Source organism: Chenopodium quinoa, unplaced genomic scaffold (genome assembly GCF_001683475.1).
Source record: "Chenopodium quinoa cultivar QQ74 unplaced genomic scaffold, ASM168347v1, whole genome shotgun sequence".
NCBI classification, from domain to species: domain Eukaryota; kingdom Viridiplantae; phylum Streptophyta; class Magnoliopsida; order Caryophyllales; family Amaranthaceae; genus Chenopodium; species Chenopodium quinoa.
In genome coordinates, this window is record NW_018742931.1 from 726314 (window position 1) to 745999 (window position 19686).

At 34.0% G+C, this 19686-nt stretch overlaps 2 protein-coding genes across 6 annotated transcripts in view; both read right to left on the bottom strand.

The window, feature by feature from the left end:
- LOC110728398 overlaps positions 1-1009 on the bottom strand; it is a 59024-nt gene extending 58015 nt beyond the window's left edge. For 2 of the 4 annotated variants that reach the window (XM_021908055.1, XM_021908054.1), the window contains exon 1: positions 49-1009. In XM_021908055.1, the coding sequence (XP_021763747.1) occupies positions 49-66 (18 nt within the window). In that variant the 5' untranslated portion in view covers positions 67-1009. The remainder of the gene's footprint in view (positions 1-48) is intronic. The other 2 variants (XM_021908052.1, XM_021908053.1) reach the window with 2 other exon arrangements.
- A 183-nt stretch (positions 1010-1192) lies between these two features.
- Positions 1193-10733, bottom strand: LOC110728400 (peptidyl-prolyl cis-trans isomerase CYP57-like). Of its 2 annotated transcripts, none has more exons than XM_021908058.1 (10): positions 10408-10733; positions 8947-9125; positions 7110-7211; positions 6543-6646; positions 6314-6455; positions 5345-5579; positions 4792-4831; positions 3432-3624; positions 2304-2444; positions 1193-1672 (listed from the first exon to the last, which is right to left on the bottom strand). In XM_021908058.1, the coding sequence occupies exons 1-10, from the start codon at positions 10625-10627 to the stop codon at positions 1532-1534; spliced, it is 1497 nt and encodes a 498-aa protein (XP_021763750.1). In that variant the 5' UTR covers positions 10628-10733; the 3' UTR covers positions 1193-1531. The 2 variants fall into 2 exon arrangements, with proteins under 2 accessions (XP_021763750.1, XP_021763749.1); XM_021908057.1 differs by having other exon boundaries at positions 3432-3627; positions 10408-10627.
- Positions 10734-19686: the final 8953 nt, after the last annotated feature.

The following is a 19686-nucleotide window of genomic DNA, read 5'->3' on the forward strand; positions in this document are numbered from 1 at the left end:
TATCAAAAAATTTAAACACAAACCCCTAAATTCGTAAATCAATTTTACCTGACATCGCCCTACCATTGATTCGCAACTTTTGATTCCTTCACGCTCGCGAAATTCCGATCAACTGTGATTCCCAGACCAGACCCACACTCGTTCGTCGCTCCAGACCACACTCCTTCTCTAAACAAATTCAAAGAGCTTGTTTCAACGAATTCCGTATACTTCGCTAGGTTTTGCCCTAGGATTTCGAAAAGTTTTCCGACGAGATTTCCGGTGACCTTTTCTTAGAGAGAGAAAAAGGAAGTTTTTTTACAGCGGTAACATCTAGAGAGAGAATACTATTTGTTTTTACAGCGGTAACATTATCCAGTAACTTTAGCAACGAAATTACTGTACTGCCCCTGGTATTGGACACGTGTCCATACCGGGTAGCGGTCTATCGCGGCTCATGTAAATAGTGTCGCAAAATTATTTTCGAATAATACACGAATGAAGGCATGATAGTGTGATACGAAATGGTAACTTAAATTATATAGATTGACTCATATCATGTCATCAATTCTTAAATTAATACGAAATAAGAGCATATCCATGCTAAAGCACGGAATATATTAATTACTTATTGTTATTATTTTTTATTTCTCAAATTTGACATGAGTAGATTATTGTATTATTTGTATATTCAGGGGATGAGGGAAAGTTATTGTGGAAAAGTTATTGTGTTGATGTAAGAAGTTATGATTATAGTTAAAAAAAAAATTAAAAATGGAAAAGTTAATATACAAGTAGAATTTAGGCCTTTCTTCTTAAAAAAAGTAGAATTTAGGCTTTGTTTAGTTCAATATTATAGTAAAGGAAAGAAAGGGAAAGAAAGAGGAAGGGAAAAGAAAGGAAGAGAAGGAAAATGAAAGAAACTTCATTTGGTCATTGGTTATGATTTGCTCCCAATGATCTTTCGGTTTGGGCTTATTGGGCTTGGTACCCTGAATATTATGGCTCAACCCAAGCCTGGAAGTATCTAAAGTCATTTTTTCCTTCAAAAGTGAATTTCTTTCTATACTGTGGGAAATTATAGAAAAAATGAATAATTTATTTAAATGGAAAATTTTGAATATAAATCATCAAGTATAGAACGAGGAGGCTCCCATTTCTCATGATGAGAAACAGCTTATGTTTCTCATGGGGACATTACCGACATTTCACCTCATATAAGTCATTTTCATTACAGAAATGCCATTGTGAGACAGTGAGAAACACAGATTTCCCCGTATAGAACCAAGAATATCATTGAAGAGGGGAGATTTATATTACAGTCTGATAGTATACATTCACAGATCGACATTTACTCCAAATTTGTGCTCATCAGATACAAGACATAATATGCGACTGGAAGCAATATTCTTGTGAAAAGCATTCCATGTATCTTTTAGTATTTCGAGCGCAGGATCATCCCTTGGCCAGCATCTTCAACATGAAGAGGCGCAGAACAGGATCATAGGAATTTGTGAATCACATGGCCATTGTAACAAGGAAGTTTAAAGAATCAGGTCAGGGATCTCCCAGCCCATTCACGTTCTCGTCGCTTTTCCTTTGCTATCATCCTATTGAATTTCTGTTTGCCTTTCTCCAAAAGAGGATCAATCACAGCATAGTCATTGGCATCTTCACTCCGTGACATGTTATTCTGCACACAGATTTCCACACAAAAAAACCTACATCAATCATCAAATCCAAGCTTATTCACTAAGCACAGAACGGCAGTTGAACAATCTCCTACATCTGTCATTATTCATCAGTATTTTTCCTCACATGTAATACCATTTTTTTTAATTTGAAGCAAATGATAAAATGTTTGTAATCTAGTAAAAAAAAAAAAAAAAAAAAATATCCTTAAAAATATATGCAAGTTTATACATTACAAAGCTAAATACAAAGCAGTATGAATATGATGCATTTCTTAGGATTCCAAGGTAAATGGTATTTAATCAGCAATGAGAAAGTCATCCTGGATCATCAAACTTTTTCAAGTATAATCATAACTGAACATCACGTACATAACAATTTCTAAAGGGAGCTCCTGTCCTAGGTGGAAGTGTGGAACTGCAGTATTTTTCACTTTATTAAGGAATCTGCATCACAACTTCATCCTAGTAAGAATTGTATAGTGTTATTCCAGATATTTACTCTTTTTTTTTTTTGAAGGCATTCAGATATTTACTCTTTTCTGAGTTTCAATTTGCAAATGGCAATATTGGAAAATTTGAACACCAGACACAAAAAATCTAGTAATAACACAAGGGGAGAGGGAGGATAACCTTTCCAGGTTCAGGTGCAAACTTCAGGTGGACAGTTTTCCAGTCAGATAGATCTTCATCAATTCCACTTTCAGATTTGCCACTCGGTTCAACATGCTTTTTGGCCATTGAATTTTTGAACCGCTCAAGTTTGGCAAGTACCTGGACAGCACATACACAAACCATCGAACAGTGTCAATTTTCCAGATATTTTTGAAAGAAAGACCAGCCATGACCAGGCAGCTGTGAAGCAATTGCAAAGCCAGAACAAAGAACAGATACAAGGTATAAGTAGAGAAAAAAAAGCAACAAGACCAGAGATATATTTCTACCCCTCTTTGCCCTGTCTTTTGTCTCATTGGAGTGTACTAAGGAGCTTCAATGATGTTATACATGGTATGAAAATATGGTTCATCTTTTCCATTTAAAGTTATAATTTTTTTCCAGTCATTGACAAAAAATGGGGAGAGGGGGAAAGAGCTTGAGGGCATCAATAGCAGCATAAGTGGTGCTATACTGTAGAGTATTTATGATACATAGTATTATTCAAATAATTATGTATTTATGTTTACATTGAATAACTACATAAGACCGCCCATATTTTGGATACATGCTTGCATATAATTAGTTTGTCAGTCATGCTACTCATATCTTAAGACAAAATCTTAATGATCTAAGAGATTGAAGCAACATTTATCATATGCACAAGGATATACCACCTCTGTCCTTTTATTCTACCCACTTTCATTTCAGGTGTTTTTTGTTATACCCACTTCTACTTTATTCTTTTTGACATAAAATCTTTTACAATCTTGCCCTTCACCCCACAACTAACTTTTTCTCACAACTACCCACCTTTATTAATATGGCCTTGTTTGGTGAATCTACAGTAAGTGGGTAGAACAAAGTCACAAACAAAAACATCATACGAAAATGGAGGCAGCAATATTTTCACAGACACAAAATTTGTGTGCTAGTGTTTTCAGCAGACCTTTACTAGTGTTTTCAGCAGACCTTTACTATATTGAGGACAATTATAGGTGCTGAGCTGCTGACACTTTCATTACATTACCAAGCTGCATAAATAAAGGTGCAAGAAAGAAATAGTACAAGGATAGGAACTGAAGGATAAAAGACACGATAACATACATCATCTTCACGTCCCTTCAGTCTCCGCTTCTTCTGTTTCTGCAACAATCTTTCTCGCTCAGCATTATTTAACAGCTGCAGGTCCGTGTCAGCATTAACTATACGTACTGCCCTAGCTTCAGATCCAATTCCCTTTTTCCTGATAGACAATTTTGCCACTTTTCTTTGGTCATCTGAACTTTCAGGATCTGACCTGCTGGATATAACACCAGAAGAGTGTTGTCACAAACTAGAAAGTTTTAAGGTAGGAAGTAGGCAACAATACCACATGTCATAGAGCTCACAACACAATTGAAATTTTGTGAACATGACTACTAAAACATTAAATTCATGAGATAAACCCAGAAACACAGTTGATTTCTGAAACATCAACAACAGCAATTAATGTAGTCTCCGTCATCATACTTCAAACAACTTAAAGCATGTAAGCTTAAAAATTTACTAGACAAGTCAACCTAATTAGCACGATAATAAGTGAAACTATCCCTTTTCTTGCAAGATCTCAGCATTAACAAACAGAGAGGCCAACGACCAATAATTAAAAATATACAGCCGACTTAAACAAGCTGAGACAAGGGTTTTACTGCTGAATGCGTCACCTACATAAATGTTATCTCACCAATCTGCTGTTTCCAAGGGAAAACTTGGCAACCCTAGGAATATCACTATAAGTTTCTATCTGCAGGTTGAAATTGATATTAAGCAACCACAGATCTCAGAAACTACACAGTAATTTATTAAGTTATTAGAGATTAAAAAAAATAAAAAAATAAATCCAATAGTTAAGAGATCCCTCTCTGGCAACAGCAAGAGAAATTATAACAACAAAGCCAAAAATGGTGAGTAATTATCTTTCTTAGTTCAACCTTCATTGGTGCGAGGACTCGACGAGAGGGTGATGGCTACCTGGTCATTTTATCGCTTTTAAAAAAAAATCCCATGAGTCAAAAGACTTTGCAAAGATAGCACACTAGCTGACCAATAATTCAGTTCCTCGAATAACAGAGATTCCAAGTAGGTAACCTATAAAATAAAGTGAAATTCAAATTGTCACCCAAAATTATTGTATTATCAAAATTAAAGAATATTCTGTTACTCTCCCCCACATCTACATCCTCCAAAGCCCTCTCTCTCTCTCACTCTCTCTCTTGCATATAATTTCTATTCTAGGAGCACTTTTATGTCTCTCAGTTTTATGACTTTGTGTTAGGCGCATTTTTATGTCTGTTATATGGCCTAATTTTCTACCAAGCTCTCATCACTAGGCATCTAAGATGCAGCAAAGAAAATGACGTGCAGCATCAAGAAAAAATTAGAATGAAAATAGGTACATAATCAGGGTAAGGCTTTTAGGTTTTACCTTGTGGCTAACTTCTGCTGATCCGTGGACATTGATCTCTCTAATATAAAGAACAGGAGACAAAGAAACTAAGTTAAAGATGCTGACACGGTGAAAATTAGAACATAGCAGTACAGTTGCAAATCAGGAATTGTATAACTGCATGAACATAACAAAATTACAAGGTAAAATTAATTTGGGAAGGGGGGAGGGATAAGAGACAGGGTATCTCCCAACTTCAAAGTTTTGATGGATGATTCTTAGGCAAATGCAAATTACCAATGACTGACAAGGAATGTGAATAATAAACTGGAACTATGAAAAGAAAGTTGAAAAATTGAACATGATTATCATCACATTCATCAAGGAGTACCCTTGAACAGTGAAACTAATCTGGACAACAATATAGAGGGGGAATCCCTCTCCACTTCTACCCACTTTTCTCATTTCTAATCAGGCTATGCCTATATGCACATCAACATCTGCAATTGGAAGTAGGTTTGAGACTAAAATGACTAAGTCCAAGGCCACCATGAGTCAATAAAATCAAGTTAGATAATAAAAGTACCCATACCACTTTGAGACTTTTGCTTAGTATTAGTAGGGAGATCACCAATCTCCATTCTTTTCCTCAAAATCTGCTCACGCATTCGTCCATCAAAACTTCTTTCATCCTCATCACTGTCACTTAAAGCACGAGAACCAGATAACTCATCAGCTTTCCCCTTTTGTGACTCCTGATTTTTTGAATTCAAAGCTTCTCTCACAGATAATTGCAAATCCCTTGCACTCTTGAGTTTATCTGGATTCTGATAGACAAAAGTTTAGCAAAGACAACAATTATTAGCTGAGACAAAGATAAGACCACCCAAAAGGCCAAAACAATTATGTATATTTGTGCAATGGTCACATTTTCGATATATAGAACATTATTTGAATCCCCAAAAGAAGTATTTGCCAAGCAAGTAACATCACTATTTACATTTAGAATTGATCAATTAAACATATCAACCGTACTGCAAGTCTGAAGAAGGAAGCCCATGAAACTTGTTCTATTGTTAACAACATTGAGATAAAAATTAGCTAAATATATGTCCTGTAAAGAATTATATTTCACTATCTCAGGAGTCAGGACTTATTATTATTTTGTTTTCTTCACTTTGTTACCTGAAGTTTATTACGAAGACTGAATGAATGAAGTCCCCTTAGACCTTAGTCCAATACTCCTGTTTACGCCACAGCATTACTTTTTATCATTTTCCTAAAACTTTGACATGGGCTATAATAATTTTCTTCTCCAATTAAAAGCTTTATGGCATTCCTAAAAACCAAACAAAGAAAGGGAAAATCTATTCTTCTCTATCTCCATGTGGGCACGTGTATTATAATATATCATTGTTAAAAAATTCAGTATAAAAATGATATGCTGGCAAGCTGACTTCAATAAACAATTTAGTTCTTCAAAAGGCAGTAGTCTCAAGGACATGTAGGTAAAAATGTACATATGTTCACAATTCAAGAAGATACCGAGGTATAGTAGTACCATTTCTTCAGTGAGATTGTGTTCTTTCAGTAGACGAGGATCATCCAACACATCATGACTGCTCTTAATTTTTTGCTTCACAGCTGTCAAATCCCTCTCATCTTCTTCGGCTTCCTCACCAAATGAAAGTAAGTTCAGCTTTCTGCATCAGAAAATTACAACTTGAATGGTAAATGATACATATATGCATAGATATGAAAGAAAATTGTCAACATCCAGGAAAACTCACTTCACGGCTTTCTTCTTCAAATCTTTGTTATCTTTGTCAGATTCCAACTGGGGCAACTTCTTTAATTCTCGTGGGACAATATCTTCAAAGGGATTCCATATAACCTACTTACAATCAATCAACCAATCAATCAATCAAAGCCTTAATCCCATAAGAAAAAAAAATATAAATGCTCAAATTTCAACCATTTCCTTTTTGATCTTCAACATCCCTTGCCAGTTAAGAAAAATTAACAGTTTGAAGGAGGCTTTTTGATACAGTGGGAGATCATACACTTGCTGTTTGTCTCAGCAACTACTCTCAAACATAATGACGAGGTATAATTAGACATAAATAAAAGGGTATTCAAATTGCGTGTGACAGCGTGCGTCAAAAAAAAAATGAGTGACAGCGTGCCTGTGTGAGAAAAAGAGAGAGAGATCAAGGAATTCACATGGCCTCAGACATTGAATACAACGAGGCTACCATAGTTTTAGCCTTAAAAATGTGAGAGATTACGTTCAACCTCGAGGATCTGAAGACATGCAGAATAAAAGAAACAGATGGCATGCATGAGCAGAACCAAACCTCAACAGATGTTATCTTCGGAGCAGGGTCCAAGGGTCTGTCATCCTTATCAGTTTCAACTTCTCCTATCCGGAGAAGATTGTATATAGAATCTCCAGTAACCTGCAACAGAACATACCGATGTAACTTGCAAGAAAACATGAAAAGGGAAATATAGAGTACATTATGTGACACCGTCAAGGGCAATATAGCTTAGCCTTTTCTTATAAATCTGTCACCCATTTTCATAACCCTGCATGCGCCAAAAATTTTAGTTTTTAGATCTTATCTGTGGCAACCACTTACATGCTTGAGTTAAAATCAACAAGCATAGAAAGGTATTAAGAAACATGATTTACTATTTGCTGGCAAGAATATAAGACAAGACACATATCAAGAGTCCTCAGCGGAAAGAAGAATACCCCCTTCTTCCTTCAGTAAAGCTACCATTACACCATTTAAACTTCCAGGCAAGACCTAGTTGCAAAGCAAAACAACTCCATTCCAGATCAACACCTCTGTCAGTAACTCACAATTGGGAATACCAAGGATATCATTCAGTTCTCTTGTTAAACAAGATTATGCGATTTCTGACAGAAGGCTTTTTCATGCTGGTAACAAGATAGATATATATAGGTTACAGGGGTGTGTATGAAATATATGAAGCATCAGAAGACCAAATGAGATTCTAACTTATTAGGTTTGTATCTTCTCAATTCTCTGACAAAGCATGCAAATGGACTTTATGAATTGTTTACTTTGTGCATGCTCAATTGATAAGTGGACCTCTAGTAAACCTCCAATTGGGTCGCATTGTAGTAATTAAGTACAATATATAAACCACTTCAATTTCTTCTCCAAGAAACTCATTTAAAGCCACAAATCTGGTCACTTTTGACTGACTACCATTCTAATGCAAAAAAACTCTTATTGTCAATTAATATTTTTCAAACTGATGCATGAAGGTATATAATCACAAGGGTAATGGTTGCATAAATCTTTTTTCAAATAATCTTCCTAAACTTCAAAGGCCACCCTGACTGCCTGACTACCATTCAATTAACATGCTTTTTTTAACATGATTTAGCCTCTTTATTTGATGAGATAGTGTAATTATCATACTTCTTGAGCTCCGAAAACCAACACAAGGATGGAACATACACTACCGCTGTTTTTATTGAATTACTATCCCCTAAGGTTAAAACAAGTGAACCATGTCACTAGATCTATGACAGTAAGAAGATTAATTGACATGTACTTAAATGAGATTATCATCAAAATTAAAATAGCCACAGCAAGGCAGCCAAGAAATAATCTGCTTTGTACCAAGACACTGGAATCTAGAGATTTAAAGGAGTGATCTATTCAAACATGGGACATTCTAATAATTTAAGATTGATAAATTAAGGGTGTACTATCAAATGACTCATCAGCTAGAGCCAGAAAAAACATAAATATATGCAGCATATCAACTTCAGGTGTCACCCACTAAATTCAGATCTGATCTCTGTAAAGGTTACTTATAACTTTCTTCCTGCATCATGCTTGCATCTCCTAAAGTTATCAATGTACAATATGTAGATTATCTAGATGCTACAAGACCTACATCTATGTTTCCATTTTATTCAACTCACAATTTCCTTCAAAAGTAGGAATATCAAGTATCAACAGATATCTCTTCCTTTTTTATTTTTTGACTATATGTCTTCCCTTATGTCCAACCAACCACAACCAGGGCAACCAAATGAGGAAAAGAAATACTTGTATAAAAGAAGAAAATGCGGCTCAGTGCTCAAGAACGGTCTCTTCATAATTACGAGTATAAATATCACAATATTAAAGACAAAGATTACCATACCTTTCCAAAGATCGTATTTTTCTTATCAAGCCAATCACAACGGTCCAATGTCATAAAAAATTGACTTCCATTTGTATGCGGAGAACCAGCATTTGCGCACGCAACCAAGCCCCTATGGTTGAAACGTAGACGAGAATGGAATTCATCAGAAAATGCTGCACCATATATGCTTTCACCACCTAACCACAACAAATTGCTGATCAAGATATTGATAATCAGCATGATACAAAATTAAATCCAAGAGCTGCACACAGAAAGTAATTGTTTATTAAGCACTACTAATAGAAATATGCAGCATATTGATGGAACATCCATTATTTAAACTTTTAAGAAAATGAAAATCCTTATAATTTCCGTATCTTAACATCATTATTGGAGCCAGTATCTTAACAGTATTTTGTTTCAAGATGTATAAAGAACGCAACTCAACATCCTCAATGCAGCAACTGAAGTTTATATTATAAGAGAATGTTTTGCATGGCATATTTATCCACAATCTTCTTTCATTATAAGCCAAGTCCTTGATGTAATGACAGATTATTTTTTTAAGTAGTCTGAACTATTTTTTTAAGCCAGCTCACTTACATATCAGCTTAAGCTCTGATTCTTCTCTAAAGGTGCAATCCTCTTTATGGCGAGCCCAAAAGAAGTAAAATGTCAAGTATGTTGAATGCAGAACCAGTAAGAATATAAACAATGAAATCACGAGTTTACAAAAACACAAGTAACACTTATTTTTCCTAATTTCAATTTCCATCCCAAACAAGCAAAAAAGAAAATATTATTCTAACCCTAAAACCTTCAAACATGAACTAAAACCAGCTTGTTATTGCTCATAAAACATAAAAAAGGAAGGCATACTGCAATTATAAGATCATGAAATACATCAATAAAAGCAAACAATTTAAATATAAAGTTCAAAATTTTAGGCTACCCAGAACAAATATTTCTCCAATCCAACCATCAAAATGGAATCTCTAATTCTAACGCACTCTCAAAGAATTCAGAATCCTCCAATATCACTCTACTTTACGAGTACCCATTACAAACAAATGCCAGATTATCTCATATCCACCAATCAAATTGAAAACCCATCACAGCTTTGCTACCAAAAACAAAATTAAACCCTTAAATCATTATTTACATGCTCAAAACAAGTAAATTGGATAAAAAAAAAAATACACAAACCCATCACAGTATTACTACATAAACAAAATTAAAGCCCAAATTCAATCATTACATGCTCAAAATAAGTAAATTGGATCAAAAAAATCATCCAAAACAAAAACCCTCAAAAGTTTGGTACCCAATCAAAATTAAACCTCATTTTCTCATAATCAACAACAAAATTGAAAACCCATCTCAGTTACACTACTCAAAACAGCAATAAAGCCCTAATTCAATGATTACGAGTTGAAATTGAAAAATTAAGAAGACAAAGAGGGAGAATAGAGAAAATACCGAGGCCAGTAGAAGTGGGATCACCACCCTGAATGAGAAAACCCTTAATAATGCGATGAAAAATGGTGGAATCATAGTAACCTTCAAGGCAAAGCTGAACAAAATTTCGAACAGCTTTAGGAGCTTCTTTTGGCCAAAGCTCGATGTCAATGGGTCCATATGTTGTGTGTATAACGACCTTCCCTTTCGTCGGCGGCTCCAATACGTATATCGTCGACATGTTTCCGGCTAACTCCGATCAAATCAGGAGAGAGGATTTTGCAACTTGTTTTAATTTGTGTTACTTTTGTTTAAGGCCCTCCTAATACTCCCTCAGTTTTTTTAAGCCAAATGTTTTGATTTTGCACTAGTCACTTTGGACAGAGCAAATTATTATTATTATTATTATTATTATTATTATTATTATGAAAAATTTATGAGAATAATCCCACGTTGGGCCATTTGTTTTTAATAATCCCACCTTTGAGATATTATTTAATAATCCGACTTTTACCCACCATTTTTTTTTATTGGTCTCATTTGACCAGAAACCGATTGAGTAGGTAAATATTTTTTTTTTAAGTTTAATTTACACGTATCACAATTGAATTTGTCCAAAATTAAAAAAAAAAAAACCACCACCCCTGCCACCACCTTCCCCACCATCTTGCCACCATTCCCTCTCCTCCTCCCCTTCACGCAGCACCCCTCTCCCCCAGCCCAGAAATCGGCCGGCCGACGTCCAGATCACCCACCGTCGGCCGACCCACCCCCTATTACTCCGACCTCCCCTTAACCGTCGCCCCACCCATCGAAACGAACGCTAACCCGCGAAAACCGCAACCAACCTCCACCTTCACGAACTTCAGTTCTGATTCCACCCCTTTCCGACCACCGCAGCCCCGAAACCACCCCTTACCATGTTATTTGGCCCCCATAAACCCTATTCCCCCACCCAACACCACCAAAAAATCATTTTAACTTAGAAAACCCGAAACCCGGAAAAGGGGGTGCAGTGGTGGCGGTGAATCAGTGGCTTTAATTGCTGCGAAGGTGGGATGGTGGGTGTCGAGGAAGGAGGGGAAGGGGAGGGAGGCCGCCGGCACGTCTGCCGGAGCAGGTACCGGCGGCAGGGGGCTGGCCTGGGCTGGCTTCCTGGTGGCTGGCTGTTTTTTTTTTTTTTTTGTTATTTTTTTTTGTTTTTTTTTTTTTGAGCAACCACAAGCCGCCACGTGTCATATAACAGGTTACATGACCGGTTGGGACCAATAAACAAGAATGGGGCGTAAAGGTCGGATTATTAAATAATATCTCAAAGGTGAGATTATTAAAAACGAATGGCCCAAAGGTGGGATTTTTCCCATGAATTTTTCTTTATTATTATTATTATTATAGTAACAAAAACCTACAAAGTCAAACGATTTACAAGAAGTTAGTGGGGAGCCGAGATACAATCAAATTATTATTATTATTATTATTATTATTATTATTATTATGTTAAATACGGAAGAGAAAATAAAGAGAGATAGGAGAGAAATTGGGGAGAGAAATATCAGTCTATCTTATTCCATAGAGTGGGGGGTATATATACATACAATATAACAAGGGTTTGCTTAGATAATAATAAACCCTAGATCTAGAATATCCGAAATGATAAAAGGAGGATAATGGATATCCTCACAATATTTCATAACACTCCCCCTTAGATGTCCATTATTGAAGAGTGTGCCTCGTTAAAACCTTATTAGGAAAAACCCTGTGGGATAAAAACCTAATGAAGGAAAAAGAGTACAACATTCTTCGTATTACGCTTGAGATGTCGCCTCATTAAAAAACCTTACCAGGAAAACCCAATGTGGGACAAAATCATGGTCAAGGGAAAAAGAGTGGAGCGCTTATTTTCTCCCCCTGATGAATACATAACTTGAGATCTTCTAGTGCCGCAACAATGAACCCAATATAGTTGGATATCTTCTAATATGTAGTAAAATATCATTCGTTGGTCTTCAATCCTCCTAAACTGAAATTGCATCTTCAAGTCTTCAAGTGAACATGTGAATTGTCTTCGGTTCACCATACATGTATTTATCTCTACATCATTCCAAACCTCTGTTTGAATAAATTTACTTAAAAGTTAAACTTATGCGGTTAGGCCTTCTTCTGGAAGTCGTTAATAATAGAAATCGATGATCATTATTTGATCAAACATTTATTAATAATAATTTGATGACAAAACTTGATATTATTAATGTCGTTCTTCAATCTCATCTGAATTATAATAAAATACATGTAATTAGATACGCTAATCATGGTTCTTCTGGACCATAAGAAAACATTCTCACGCATAAGTATTCCATTTATATTCTTTAGACGTTTCATAATTGACACGATAGCTCTCTTGCAAATACAAAAAGCAAATCTCACTAACTTTCATATGCTCAAACTTCAGGTTGAGATGTCAATGATGTAGTCACATAAACTTTTCAAGAGTTTGATAATAGTTGCAATATTCAAGATATAAAATTTCTAGGGCTATAAATACGTTGCATATAAGTTCTTCGGGAACTTTTCTTACATGATTCATAAATAATATTAGATCAATGTCATATATAATTTCATCATAATTATAAGCCCGTTGGAATATAAATATGTCTTTCTAATTTTCCATCAAAGTTGTAAATATGCCTTACTATACTTTGAATGAACATTCACATACACCACAATTATTGTATAGAAACTAATGCATGCAATATGAGATATAGAAAACATGATAACATATTAAACAAAATATACAATGAGAAATGCATCTAACAACTTCTGACATATGCAATAATGATTAATCCATTAACTTATGACTTACACATGTACATGGACATAAGACTCAAAATAAAGCAAGACACTGTACAGTGTGGATTTAAAAATCCATATTTCATTGGACTTCTGGTCCATGACAAACTTTTGATCATTATCATTATGTCGACATTAAAATGGACATATATATTTCAGATCCCTTATTCACTAGTCCATTCTATCATGCATATGCATATTATTTATCGGTTCCCTTGTGTACCGGTATCATAATATTCCTTTAATGTACATTTCGCATGCTATGTTACTATGATATCTGAATACATTTCTTATTGGTACCATCATAACTTCCTTACATTATAGGCCATCTATTGTAATAATTCCGATATCTATACCATTTTTAGGGTATTTCATACACTATGATATTTATATACTATTACGCTATTAGTGTTAACTGCACTATCTGGCCATATATCATATCCATTAGAGATATCTTTATTTTGGAACCGATCATACAACCTACACTTCAGGTGTAGTGATTCAAGTATAATTGGCAAGATTTTATCTCAATGTGTACACATAATATGACCAAAAAGTATCTTCAACGCTATGCAACATGAGTCATAACTAAATACAAATCAAATCATAAATGTGCAACATATCTTGATAATATATAGACAAAAGTTGGCATATAACTTTTCAAACTACCTATATAGGGATCATCAATTATATATTTTCCGATTTTTCCAACTTTTGCTAATTCTTCTCCCCCTAAGTTGGTAAAATATCTTATTTATAGGGGCATCTAATTCTATACCAACTTAGTATACAAATTTGCAATAAAATTCATTTCATGGGAGGATCATAATCAAGAAAATTCATCTCTCAGGAGAATTATATTAAACAAGCTTTTATCTCTTCTAGAGAGCAATTTTAAAGAAAAATCATTTCTTCATTAGCTTTACATTGCATAACGCATATGTATTTATTATTAAATTTTTCATAATTTGTTCTCTTCAGGAGATCAATAATTCAATATCAATGGGGAGACATATGTTGTGCAGTTGAATTTCCTTCTTTTCCTATTTCTTATGTGCTGACATACAATAGGCCCAATCAATAGAATTGTTATACAAATATAAACTTGATTGTAATTCTACTAGGTGATGATCTTTTAGATCACTAGAAACCTTGATAGTATGATACTAATTAAATATTCAGAATTTCCACATACAACTTGTATTTGGTGAGCTTCTGGTCACCAACATGTGACAACATATAAGTTATTCCGGTGAACTTCTAGTCACCTATTACTCTTTCGTATGAAAATTTATTCAAAACGAATATATTATCTCTTGAAATTTTCTTCAACATAAATCATTAAAAATCACAATCCAAATATAGTTCAATCTCAATGTTATGTCTTGCCATTCAATACATTTCATATATCTAACATTGAGAGAGTGTCAGCAAATTATCAAACGAAACTTCAAGTTTCCATAACGGGTATTTATTGAATCCAGATGGCCTAATTTAATTATCACATCCAATCGTTTATCTAAACTTATATTATGGTTAGTTTTCCAACAGGTGATCACTTTATGAGACATAATATGATATGATATTAGAACACCAACATGTGTTTCTATATATAATTGGCAAGACAATCAACTTATACTTGATCCAAGATTTTATACTCTGCTGGAGCTTTGATTATAATCTTGATACATGCTAAGCTTGTTGGATAATTCTATACTCTTCTAGAGTACTCTATGTAATCATGAAACATATCCATTTTACTAAATATAATCTCTTATAAAGATTTATCAAAATGCATTACTTCCTCAAATTTGCTATTGTCAATAATTGCACTTTTCCTGATTCAAGATTCTTATATTTTATCGTGGAGCCTATTGAAATACCACGCTTCAGGCGAGCTTTAGGTTCATTAGAAATTGATGTTTGTTATCCTTCTGGGACATTAGTTTTAATTAAAGCATTTACATTTGGTATATAGCTAATGACATCTATTCATATCCATCTTCAGGATGGTATCATTTTGAAATATATTAATAAACATGTGGCCACTTTTATTAAATAAAACGTTAATATTTAAGTTAATGTATGTACCAAACTGACCATCAATATATATTTTATTATTTATGTGCAAGAATTACATAAATTAATGAAATAATTACTATCTTCCCCTAATCCTTGCATATGGGGGTATGGAATCAATCCAACAACCTTTAAAATCTCTACACCTTTTAAGCCAGAAATTCTATTGGCAATGTCATGTATAAGTAACGTGTTCCTTTTAGCAATAACATGCTTAGATAATTGTATCCTTACCATCAATCAATCTCACATTCACTTCAGGGAATTGAATGAGTATATTTGGGTTTGAATTAATGAACCATTTTAACCTATATTTTTATTACTTTGTGATAGTTTATACAAGCCAATCATATGCCTCGCATGCTCTTTCCTTCCCCTGTTACATAACTAGGGTGTGATAAAATATATACATATTTGTGTGATAGCTTTCCTTATGCATTTAGGTCTAGTTATGCAACTCTATAGTTTAATATCATATATAATATCGAACTAATGAGAAAGAGCCATCACAAAGGACTATATGAGCACTTAGATATTGATCATCAAAGATAAAACCAAACATATAAACAATACATAATAAAAGATCTATCAAATAGATATAAGTGAAGATAGCATACTCTTTTTCTATCATAAATCATTATGGCATCTTGAAAAAGTTGTTACTTATTCAATAAAGAATAAGGTTAGTTACATGTACAGAAGGAAGGCTTGAAAAAATAAAAACTCATAACAAGATTAGTAATACACGATTAAACATAATTATTGATATTTTTCGTCTGTTTGCTTTAGTTTAATGCGAGTCATATAAGAAAAATTAGAAGGGTCAAATTGAAGGCATGCATTAATCAATTATTAAGATCACTGGACTATATATAAAACTGAGCCATGCATTGTCAACTTCTTATATATTATTGCCACAGACTAAATTGATCCTAGTTCACAAATACACATTACATAACAAACAATTGCATGGACATAAGAAATAAGGGATTGATCCTACACTGGGTGAGTAAATTCATGATATATACAACAATCTTGATCATTAAATACTACCCTACATGATATTGCATATATATATATATATATATATATATATATATATATATATATTTATAATTGTATTTTGCAATAATAAAAATAACCCAATGCAATGTATTCCAAGACCGTTTGATATATATATGATGTTAAGGTTGGCCAAAATTGCTATAGAACTTCATATGCATACATACATGCTTACATAAATACAACATAATTAATCTTGATGTAGCCATTAATTAATCTCAAAATTACTAGTTTTCCCATTTTTCATCGATGTGCAAATATTATGGATTTATAGTCATAAATACAATAATACAGATACGCATATGACTAGTATTAGGTATCATGCAATTTCATTCCTCAATAAAACCAATAAAGATTAGCAATTAAAATTGTAGATGAACATAGTATAAGAGTAGAATTGAATTATTCTATTAATAAGATGTGGCCTTAAATAGGCTTATAAGAGTATAACGAAACCTAAGGAAGAATAACGAACTCTAAAGATGATTTACAAAGTCAGTGCTAGATATTAGAGATGTATACAAGCTATATCTATCTATATGTAGCTACCTAACAAACCAAGAAAATAGGAAGTCTAACCACTTGACTAGTTAAGCAATTAGCTTTATGTTTATTATCAATCAATACATAGTAAAAAATAGATAGTTGGTCAATATTAAGGATGCAAATTAGAATTGATTTCCTAGTCATTATCTTGGGCTTTGGGTTAAACTAACGTTTAGGAGTATTGCCTCACATAAAAAGAAGCCTTTACTTAATCTTAACAATATAATTCTATAATATTTTTGCATAACAAGCTAAATATAGAGTACAGTTGACTTTAGCAATTCTTATCTCTAATAAACAAGAGGCTTAATAGAGTTTAAATCAAAATATATGAGAATTAACTACTTTACGTTTTCGAAGTAATAAAAAAAACAGAGTCATTAAATCCTTGTACAATATATCAACCATCATCTAATAAAGCTTATATAGTGGTTTATTATAAAAGAGTATCAATGATAACCATTAATCATTAACAGCAGTATACTAATTTCCTTAATAGAGGTTAAATCAAAATATATGAGAATTAACTACTCTAGTCATATATAATTAATATAATTAATCTCAATACGTTGAGAATAAGAATTAATTAATACAATAGAAATATTCAGGTATAATAATCATGAAATTATATGTACAACAAGCTATTTAGTCAATACAATAAAACAATAAATTATGCATCAGTCATGGTTTGTCAGCAGCAAATTGGCATATCAACAAGCAAATTAAGGACTTACATGGTTACACCCCTATATTTACTCTCGGTGAGGATTGATATCTAACCCTGATAATAATTGATTAATTATCTTATTTCTTCACTTTTCAAGCAGTAGCAATTAATCGCGTCTCCAAAGATTGGTCTTGTAAATTTTTCGATTGGTTAGAGAATGGTGCTGATAACGTGTTAAATATGGAAGAGAAAATAAAGAAAGATAGGAGAGAAATTGGGGATAGAATAAATTAGTCTATCTTATTCCATAGATTGGGGGATATATATACATACAATATAACAAAGGTTTGCTTAGATAATAATAAACCCTAGATCTAGAATATTCTGAAATGATAAAAGGAGGATAATGGATATCCACACAATATTTCAAAACATATTATTATTATTACTATTATTATTATCACTATTATTATTATCGCATTATTATTATAATCATTAAATATTATTATTAAATATTAATATTAATAATAATTATTATTAAATATTAATTATTTATTATTATTATTGTTATTATTATTATTATTATTATTATTATTACTATTACTACTACTACTACTACTACTACTACTACTACTACTACTACTACTACTACTACTACTACTACTACTACTACTACTACTACTACTACTACTACTACTACTACTACTACTACTACTATTATCACTATTATTATTATCGCATTATTATTACAATCATTAAATAGTATTATTAAATATTAATTATTATTATTATTATTACTACTACTACTACTACTACTACTACTACAACTACAACTACTACTACTACAACTACAACTACTACTACTACTACTATTATTATTATTATTACTACTACTACTATTATTATTACTACTACTACTACTACTATTAATATTATTACTACTACTACTACTGTTTCGGGGTTTTCTGATATCCTGCGGGAGAGTTACAACACCAAGACTGGAACCGGACGCCTGTACCTGCAAAACAACGAAGACTCCTTGTGGTAGGAGCTCCGCCTCCAACGGTCAAGTTAGTACCTGATTAAGGAGTAATAAGTGCGGAAATAAAGGTGATTAGGTCTCTCTAGGTGAGAGTGTTTGATGTGTGTAATCTCTGTTATTCGAGTTCTCTCCTCTTAATGAGGATTAAGAGAGGTATTTATAACCTCGAGAAGCGTGCCAGTCTTAGGTTTAGGGTAAACCTAGGGCTGACTGGGCCTCATAACGGGATTGGGCCTTGGTGGCCGATTTTCCCATTTGGCATGGGTGGACACGTGGCGTGTCTCAACTGGTCCGTAGAGGACATATCTGTGACTGACACGTGGCAGGCTCCTATTGGCCCACATGGAGGACACATGGCGGAACCTGGTTGGTCCACTTGTCAGACGGCGATTGGTGGATAAAAATCCCCTAATCATTTGCCCCTCACAGGTGGCACGTGACTGGTCACATGTCACCTGTGACAGGTGTCGCATGGTGACAGGCGACGGCCTGCTACAGGTGTCACCTTGCAGATGGCCGAGAGATTTTCCCGCCCAAATTTTGAATTTGAAAGCGACCCTTCGCCTTCTCACTTTGCCTATATAAGGAAGTGCTGACTTTGGTCATTTTCACATTTGAGAACTTTGCGAGAGAACATTCGGACCCCTGAACTTGCTCTGACACTTTGGACTTTTGTTGCCTACCGCCTGCTCTGACAAGCCGTTTGCAAAGGATTTCAGAATTTCATCAACCAACACTCGTTCAGGTAACCGTCGGTTCTCTTATTCTTATCTTTTTTCTTATTATTATTTATATTTTTTTTTTTGAAATGGCACCATGGAAGCACACGACACGCCCTAAGTTAGTGATCAGCCGGTCACCGGGGACGGCTGAATCTAGGACTAGGAGTGCCGCCTGCCCTTTTCTGGACCCATCTTTGCCCTTTATACAAAGTCCGACTGTATCTGTGTCTATGCAGAACGTGATGGCCAGAACAAAAAAGACTGCTAGGATCTCAAACTCGGACGGCTCCTCCCAAAGGGTGCCCATCAGCGAGACATCTGACCAGGCGCCAGAT

Excerpts from the sequence above, each read along its gene's own strand:
- LOC110728400 (XM_021908057.1), bottom strand. The coding sequence starts at position 10,627 with ATGTCGACGATATACGTATTGGAGCCGCCGACGAAAGGGAAGGTCGTT. Across the intron at positions 6,456-6,542 it reads TTGAAGAAGAAAGCCGTGAA|AAAGCTGAACTTACTTTCAT; the intron begins GTGAGTTTTCCT and ends TTTCTGATGCAG. Across the intron at positions 1,673-2,303 it reads TTGCACCTGAACCTGGAAAG|AATAACATGTCACGGAGTGA; the intron begins GTTATCCTCCCT and ends ATCTGTGTGCAG.